Source organism: Euleptes europaea, chromosome 11 (assembly GCF_029931775.1).
Source record: "Euleptes europaea isolate rEulEur1 chromosome 11, rEulEur1.hap1, whole genome shotgun sequence".
Lineage (NCBI taxonomy): Eukaryota > Metazoa > Chordata > Lepidosauria > Squamata > Sphaerodactylidae > Euleptes > Euleptes europaea.
Window position 1 is genome coordinate 71,997,359 of NC_079322.1, and position 9,442 is coordinate 72,006,800.

Below are 9,442 nucleotides of genomic sequence, written 5' to 3' on the forward strand. Positions count from 1 at the left end.
TCAGGTTGTAGTGAGATCTCAGTAGGCATTCATCTCTTAAAACTACAGTCATTGCTTCTATTATTTTGGGGTTTTCAACCTCCCCATGCATTATTTGTTTTTACAGATTTCGTGTTTTTCTGCAAATTTGGAGCTTCTGTCATATTCAGAGAAATCCCCGTCTGCCTCTGTTCCCACTATGTGGGATTTTTTAATCCACACTCACGAGCCTAGTTCAGAATCAGATATAATTATATTATGTATTAGTATTAGTAAAAGAAAATGAGGCATGGTAGCTAGAGAGAGTGAAGAAGGGTGAATTCTCTCTTCACATCGAATGTATTGATTACAAGTGGGGCTTGAGACCCCTGCCCCAAAAGGGGTGAGGACCACTGCCCTTCTGTTGGTACAGAACGAGGCCGGCCGTATGGGTTTTCACAAGACGAGAGCTTGATTCAAAGCCATAACGGGAATCTGTCTGCCTTCGTGGTCCGGATTTTTGGTGAAGGCCCTCATTCATCACGCTGATGTTGCTGTGTTGGAAAGCTAGCCGGGAGCAACTGATCCTGCCTCCAGATCAGCGGCCGAATGAATAGGCTGTTAAAAGAGCCATCTAATGGTAATTAACTTTTGCTCATTACCCATCCAGGATGGATTTGAATGACCAGCTGAGCCCGTCTAGCTCTTTTGTGTCTTGTTTCAGCAAACCCATTGAGCATTTTCCCCCTTTCTTTATTTAAGGAAGAAAAGAAATTGAAAAAACATTTCTTTTAGGAAAAGGAAGATTAATCTGAAGCAGAGGCATGACTGAAATAACTGGGGAGATTTTATAACACTAAGTATATGCTAACAGACAGTAAGAATCCATTATCGCGGCATTAAAATGCAGCACTAGTTTAGCAATCTATTAAAACCGGAGATGCTTGGCTTGTTGGTTAATTAAGCCAAAAGGCACGGGAAAGGAGTACGATTATCTTGAAGATAATCACAGCGCCGGTGTTTTTACAAGCCCGCGAGCCCCTGCAAAACGGCCTAACAGCAGTTATGCACATGATAACGTGGAGTCTTTTTGCTATTAGAGCATTTGCTGTTGATACACAAAGATTGTTTGCCTCTCATCATACCTAAATACCCTGTATCCCTTTACAGCAGTGCTGCCCAAGGTGGTGCCCAGCCCTGCTTTGCCTGGTGCCTGCTTGGCGCCCCTGAGCCGTACTTTCCCCTTTGCCTCTTTTCAGATTTCCATCTTCTCTTTGTCCTTCTTCATCTTGTTTACACTCCTGCCATCCTTGTTGAACACATGAAGCTGCCTTATGCTGAATCAGACCCTCGGTCCATCAAAGTCAGTATTGTCTACTCAGACTGGCAGCGGCTCTCCAGGGTCTCAGACAGAGGTCTTTGACATCACCTACTTGCCTAGTCCCTTTAACGGGAGATGTCAGGGATTGAACCTGGGACCTTCTGCATGCCAAGCAGATGCTCTACCTCTGAGCCATGGCCCCTCCCTTTTTAATCTCCCCCCTTTGGTGCCCAGAGACCCATGCTTAGGAGGCCAATTGGCGGAGGAACATGGCATCTATGTGATTGTTAATCAAGGGCTCCAAGACTTATGGCGACCCCAGCAAAGAGCTTTCAAGGCAAGTGAAAAGCAGAGGTGGTTTACCATTGCTTTCCTCTGCAGAATCTTCCTTGGTGGTCTCCCTTCCAAGTAAAACCCCTGCTAAGCTTCCGAGACCTGATGAGATCGGGCTATACCATGCCACCCTCCCTCCCCAAGAATCCCTTTATTTGCCATTCCTTTTAAATGATCATATGAATCTGCCTTATACTGAATCAGACCCTTGGTCCATCAAAGTCAGTATTGTCTACTCAGACCGGCAGCGGCTCTCCAGGGTCTCAGGTAGAGGTCTTTCACATCACCTACTTGTCTAGTCCCTTTCACTGGAGATGCCAGGGATTGAACCTGGGACCTTCTGCATGCCAAGCAGATGCTCTACCACTGAGCCACAGCCTTTGGACCTTTCACATTCCTCTTTCACAATCCCCAGCATCTCCAATTAAAGGGACTATGCAGGTAGGTGATGTGAAAGACCCCTGCCTGAGACCCTGGAGAGCCACTGCTGGTCTGAGTAGACAGTACTGACTTTGATGGACCAAAGGTCTGATTCAGTATAAGGCAGCTTCTTGTGTTCATGTGAGGCGACCTCTGATGGGCGGAAAAGGCACACATAATCAAAAGGAAGCCCCGAAGCAATCGGCGGGGGTGACCACGGGGAAGCGTCCCTGCATAAAAGGCCATAGAGCTGGAAGAAACCTTAAGGGTCATCTAGTCCAACCCCTTGCACAACACAGGAAATTTACAACTAACTCCCCCCCCCACTCCCCCAGTGACCCTGTTCTATGCCCAGAGGAAGGCAAAAAACCTCCAGGATCCCTGGCCAATCTGGCCTGGAGGGAAATTCCTTCCTGACCCTGAAGTGGTGATTGGCATTTCCTCCTTCTCCAGCAGATCCCAACAGTTTGAGGTTTCTGCTCTGGTCTGATGGGAATAGGGGGCTTGTGTACTTCCTGGGAAAGGCACATTTTCGGTTTGTTGAAAAGGTTGCTTTGTAAATGTATTCATTTTCCTCTCTGCTAAAATCACCAAAGTCAGTTTACAGTGTAAAAAGAATCAATAAAAACAGGTATTAAAATACATTTAAAATGCTAAAACCACCCAGTTCCAAAGAGCAGCAGTAAATCACCTGAACAGGAAATCAACAAACATCGTAAAGTATAATTCAAAAGCCCTCCAGATTACAGATGTGTATTCTAGAAGGCCTGAATAGATGGGGCACGTCTCCCCTTCTGGGTAGGGAAGAAAGCTCCATAGTTTGGGGGCAGCCACTGAGAAGGCTCTCCCGTGGGTCCAGTCCAACTTTAGACAAGGTTTGGGAAGGGGTTGTGGTTCAGTAGCAGCCATCCTCTTGGCATGCCAAAGGTCCCAGGTTCAATCCCCAGCATCTACAGTAAAGGATCAGGGTGGTAGGTGATGCAAAAGACCTCCGGCGGAGACCATGGAGAGCAGCTGCCAGTCTGAGTAGACTGAGTAGACAGCTTCACATGTGTGTGTTCAAGGCAGTTCCCTGCAGCAAAGCCCCATCCATCTATCCCACGGTTGAGGCAGGTGGACAGGTTTATGTGTTTCTTTTGGGTGGGGGGATGAAAAATGTGTTGCACTGGGAGATTTTAAGTGGTATGCATCCCTTTCCATCTTAGACAAGGACCAGCCATCAGTGGGAGAAAAGTGTAGCTCATTGGTAGAGCATCTACTTGGCATGCAGAAGGTCCCAGGTTCAATCCCCGGCATCTCCAGCTGCCAGTCTGAGTAGACAGTACTGACTTTGATGGACCAAGGGTCTGATTCAGTAAAAGGCAGCTGCATGTGTTCATGTGTGTGGAAATGATTTTATTACCAGGTGAACAGAGTGTCAACAAATGTTGTGATTCTAATTGTAGGGTGGGTTTCCACATTATCTCCCTCAGACCACTCACCGGGGTCAGTTATAGTACTGAGAGAGTGCCTTGCCCAAGCAATTGCTTCTTCCTCTGGTGGATTTTGCGTTATGATGACTGCTATCTGGCTTTCTTCGATTGCTTATGGATTTTGACTTCATCTGGTGATGGCTTTATGGATTTTGTTGTTTTTAATCTTGCTTTAAGAGCTCTTGTTGCAAAGAAAGAAACCAGTATATTTTGGCAACAAGGGAATACAGGTACAGGTCTAAAAAACAAACAAAAAGGTTGCTGTACATAGTGATGCTAGTTTTGTTTGTTATATTTTATGCGGGGGGGGGAGAGAGGGGGCAGAGGAAAGAGGTGGAAATTGCCTCCCCGCACATGCATTTTCTTGCTACCGACCAATTCTGCAGGCCCTGAGCCAGTGTGGAAGGTAGACTCTATGGCAGGGGTGTCGAACTCATTTGTTACGAGGGCTGGATATGACTACTACTACTACTACTACTACTACTACTACTACTACTACTACTACTACTACTACTTCTTCTTCTTCTTCTTCTTCTTCTTCTTCTTCTTCTTCTTCTTCTTCTTCTTGTATAGTTGATTGATATTTGTGTATTATTTAAAATGTTGGGGCTGATTAAAACGTGGCAGGAATGCCTTTTCAAAGATGGTGCCCTTCTGTGACTTGGAATGGCATCTACTACACTCCAAGGTTTCCCCCCACCCTTCAGAAAGATTTTTTATTCGTATGCAAATGCATGCAGCTTTAACTGACTGATTTAAAAAGAGTACAATTAATCAGCTCAGATTTCTTTAATCAGGTGACAGCCCTATTCAGCTTGGATTCTCTGAGTCCAACTCTCTCCCTGCTACACACACACCAAATAGCCTGTTTTCAAACTTCAGCGCTCCTTCCTCCTGCTGGACACCATATTTCAAGAGTCCAGGATGGGTTACTCCCACCAAAGGGCTTTAATTTCTATCTCATATTTCCAGTTTTAAAAAAAAAGATAGGGAAAGCCCCCAAAAGGTGATTTTCACGCAAAATTAATACAGACAAAGAAAGAGTGATAGGTTTAATTTTCCCTCCACGTTCACATGGGTATAAAACAACAGCCGAACATCAGTTATTCGTGCTAATGGCTGGGAGACCCATTGCAGCAGATGCTTGAATTTTTGCAAATTAGCAAGTTAAGCATTCAAGTCCAATAAAGCAGTCAAAAGCACCGTAGCCTTAAATGTAGTCGTTCATTTCTTTTGACACTTTTAATTTACAGTGATGCGTTCCGCCACGACACTTCATAGCGCACCCCGTATATAAAGGCGCCATAGTTATGGGGGTATGGACAGAGTGGTTGTTTTTGTTTTTTGATTTTAATTTGTAAAAACAACACTAATAATATTGGCGCTGGGAAAGGAATACGAGAGCTTGCTATCTCGGCAGCCCAGACGCTTTCGGCAGTCCGTGGCTGCTCTATTAAATCTCAGCTGGCATAAAGCAAGAGGGTTTTATCAGGGCTGCAGATAATCAAAGTGAGAATTAGTGAGGCTTGACTATAGATATTTCAGTAAATAAAAGAGCTATTTTTGCCTGACGTATTGATACCCCTAATACAGCCATAAGTGCTTGTTTGGTAATTTGCTAGCTCCAATGTATATGTTTAAGGAAAACAAGATGCCAGGGCACGCGGTAGGGGGCTATAATTTCCTGAATAGGTCGGAGGTTCCAAAATAGTCTCTCTCTTTCCAAGAACATGCCCCACCCGATCCTCTGAGGCTGCATCCCATGTGAACCCTTTCCCCCTTCTACCTTGGGAGGGAGAAAAAAACCACCACTACTTGTAAGCATGACCACGCCAAGATATGTATGACTGTAATTACTGGTAAAATCATTATATTTTAGCACATATATTATTAAATCCTCTTAATTGTGCCATGAAGAGTAGAATAGGTGTTTTCATACCGTAGTGACTCACAATGCAGAAGAGAAAAGGGTTGGGGAGGGAAGAGGAAAGTGAGCAAAGTCAGGTACTACCTAAGGACCAGGTGGAATGGCCACTACGAGAGATTATTCTAAGTGTGAACGAATCCGCTAGCGCTTGTCCTAGCCAAGCCGATGGCTTTCTGCCTCTCTGGTGTAACCCAGTGGAATGGCCTTAGGTGGAGAAATCTCTTCCCTCCCTATATGAAGAAGAAGAGTTGGTTTTTATATGCTGACTTTCTCTACCACTTAAGGCAGAATCAAACCAGCTTATAATCACCTTCCCATCCCCTCCCCATAACAGAAACCCTGTGAGATAGGTGCAGCTGAGAGAGCTCTAAGAGAGCTTGTGACTAGCCCAAGGTCACCCAGCTGGCTGCATGTGTAGGAGTTGGGAAACCAACCTGGTTCACCAGATTAGCATCCGCCGCTCATGTGGAGGAGTGGGGAATCGAAGCCAGTTCTCCAGATCAGAGTCCACTGCTCCAAACCACTGCTCTTAACCACTACACCATGCTGGTAGAAGCCAATGACATTATGAACGTGTGCTTCACGTATATATAATTTTTAAATTCCAAAAATTAAAAACACCAATGAATCCAGACAATTAAATACAAGCTGTCCACAATGGGGTTTCACAAATGTTGGGACCAGGTGGTGGAGGAAGGGCTGCCATGCCTAGGAGCTCTGGAATGGAAAAGACACATTTATTTCACCCAAGTTTACCCAAATGCCAGCGATCAGCCCTGTATTGTGTGATTAGCGAGGTGACTTCAGCAATTTTTTTGTTTGTTTAATGCATCTCCTTGAAGCAAGTGACTGATACCTACTCCGAGAACCGTATACTGAGACACCCTTATCTGGTCTCTGCCACAATCTCCATAGAAACTGTCTGAGGGTGTCATTAAAATGTGGCTGGAAAAGAGCTGTTAATATAAGGCCACAGAATACCCGTTATTCATTTTATAGCCCTTTTTTTAATGTGCGGAATGTTTTACAGTCCATCTAATCTGTCCCTACGAAAGCCTATCCAGCCACTCTCCGTTTTACGGTGGGGGAAGAGCTGAGGCAGTGCTCAGTGAAAACTGCAGCAATCACACAGCTGAAGCAAGTCTGGAAATTGGACCTCCCGAAGCCAAGCCAAGCATTTAATCCGCTACCTTTTAGTTGAGCTACCTGGTCAAGAGAAAGAGCATCTTGGAGCTCTCTGGGGGGTGTACGTGTGTGCATTTAAATGTTCTCTCATGAGGAAAAAATAACCTCCCCTCTACATATTTACATTAGAACACTTCTCCATGATCGAAAACTAGCCCATGTATGGGGAAATTAGTGTTTTGGTGGAGAAGTTTTCAAATTCAACCACACAGGTCCTCACACCTCCCATTCAAAGTATCACAGCCCAGTCTAGCCCAATCTTGTCGAATCTAGTAAGCTAACCAGGGTCATCCCTGGTTAGTGTTTTGAGGGGAGACCACCAAGGGAGTCCAGGGTTGCCACACAGAGGCAGGCAATGGCTCAAACCACCTGTACTCATCTCTTGCCTTGAAAACCCTAGGGGGGTGCCATAAGTCGGCAGTAACTTGATGGCAATAAGACAGAGTAATAACTGTTCTGTGTAATCCAGATGCGTGCTAGCCTGGCTCTCACAGCTGATCTCTTGGAATCACACTGCCTTGGCAGGGTTTTTTAGTGGTTCTCAGGCAGGCTTGCGCATGGGTTCCACACATGCACAGAATAATGTCTGGGACCTTTCTAGAGGTAAAGGCATGGAGCTGGACAGAAACTCTTTTGATTTAATTTCAACCCATTGGTTCTGGTCCGTCCTTCTGGAGCAACAAAAAACAACTCGGCACCATCCTCTGTATGACAGCCCTTCAAGTACTTGATGATGGTTATCATATCCCCTCTCAGTCTTCTCCTCTTCAGGCTAAACATACCCAGCTCCTTCAACCTTTCCTCATAGGACTTGGTCTCCAGACCCCTCACCATCTTTGTTGCCCTCCTCTGGACACGTTCCGGCTTGTCTACATCCTTCTTAAATTGCGGTGTCCAAAACTGAACACAATACTCTAGGTGAGGTCTAACCAGAGCCAAGTGTAGATACTTTCAGAAGGTAGCCATGTTGATCTATAGTAGAAGAGTTAGATTCGAGTCCAGTAGCTTCGTAGAGGCCAACAAGATTTTTAGGGTATATGTCACAAGACTCAAATCTAACTCTTTCCCCACGCAGTCCTCGTTTCCCTGACTGTAGATTCTAACTCTGAAGAGGACTGATGAGCTACCAGTTCAGAGGTATCTGCTAAGGCTTCAGAACTGTTTGTTCTTTTTTACCCTTTTAGTTGTGGTCTGCCTTGGATGTGTGCGGAGAAGCGGCACACAGATCTTGTAAATAAATAAAATACTTTATTTGATTATGAGGCTAAAAGACTGGTGTTTTTTTTAAAGTCGCTAAAAGTAATTTATATCTTCTTCTATAGGTGTACCAACCCCTCCTCAAAAGATACATGGTACTTGAACAACAAGTGCTGACCGAAGCAAAAAATCCACCTGATGCCGCATCTGAGTGAAAATCAAATGAAAGATCAGAAGAAATGGTAGACGTAGTGACCCGTTTCGGAGTTTTGTATTTGAAACAGAGAGATCGTGATTTGTCGTCTTCTAAGAGCTGGGCAACAAATGTTGTATTCCTTGTATCTCTTTGTCTGCCATGAGAAGACATCCGATATCTGTATATCTACCTATCTCCCTTTTCCAAGCCATCTTTTTCTTCTTCTCTGTTTCCACCATAGTATTGGATCATGGAAAGGAATTCTTGTTCTGCAAAGCCCAGTGTTGTGGCTTGCGCAATTTGTGACCTACTGAGGCAAACCAGCCTCCCAACCATCTATTGAGGCCTGCCAGAGGTTTGATAATCCAGGCAAGATCACCATTAAAAAAAAAAATCAATTGAGCCTGTAGCCAGCTGCACTGCATGGTTGGTGAGTAGCGTTCACAACAAGTTGGGCAGACCTGCTTTATATCCTGTATCCACAGCTTTTTGTATCTCATGTTTGTACAAGCTACCCATGCAGGCATGGAACCCAGTATTTTGAGAATCTTAGCATGGTTCTTCAACGTTTTTGGCGGTGCAGACAAAGGCTCACACATGCACTAACTTGGGTAAGTGGAGGCTCGGTATACCTGCACTACCAGTGTCTTAAAAAGCAGTGTGACCAATTTCACCATGGGGAATTGTAGGAATTTTATTTTGGCGTTCTGAATATTCTGTGTAAGACGTCACCCACACATGCACACCTTTTGCAAAAGAACAGTTCCCTGGGGGAAAAGCAATGACTGTTAAATGTCGGTCAGTCTGCAGAGCAGAGAGAGACCCTTGTGAGCCAGCAGGGGACTGAGCAGACTTCCCAAGGTTACGGTGGTGGGTTGAGCGCTCTCCACAGGGGCTTCACCTTCTTGTACCTTTCCTACTCCCTCCTGGATCTAACCTCAGTCTGCATAGTGTTTCTTCTCTACATTCCTTTTTTCTGTTACAGGATTCCTCGTTAAAAAAACAAAGAAAAGAAAACTAAGCTAAACTGTGGATACAAAATAAATATGGGCAAGGGGCTTTGTATGTTGTTATTCATTGTGAGTGTACCTCTGTTCTATCTGGTGCAGAAGGCATGGCTGTTATGCACAAGATGAGGCTTGGGCTCTTACAGTGAGAGATGCCCTCGCAAGAAGAAGAAGAAGAAGAAGAAGAAGAAGAAGAAGAAGAAGAAGAAGAAGAAGAGGAGGGGGAGGGGGAGGGGGAGGGGGATTGGTTTTTTATGCCGACTTTCTCCACCACTTAAGGAAGACTCAAACCGGCTTACAATCAGCTTCCCTTCCCCTCCCCACAACAGACACCCTGTCAGGTCGGTGGGGCTGAGAGAGTTCTGAGAGAACTGTGACTAGCCCAAGGTCACCCAGCTGGCTTCTTGTGTAGGAGCGGGGAAACAA

The 9,442-nt window shown here is 45.1% G+C and overlaps 1 protein-coding gene across 3 annotated transcripts in view; it reads left to right on the top strand.

Moving 5' to 3' along the window:
- XYLB (xylulokinase) overlaps positions 1-8,028 on the top strand; it is a 117,514-nt gene extending 109,486 nt beyond the window's left edge. The window contains exon 19 of one of the 3 annotated variants that reach the window (XM_056857887.1): positions 7,939-8,028. In XM_056857887.1, the coding sequence (XP_056713865.1) occupies positions 7,939-8,028 (90 nt within the window). The remainder of the gene's footprint in view (positions 1-7,938) is intronic. The other 2 variants (XM_056857888.1, XM_056857889.1) reach the window with 2 other exon arrangements.
- Positions 8,029-9,442: the final 1,414 nt, after the last annotated feature.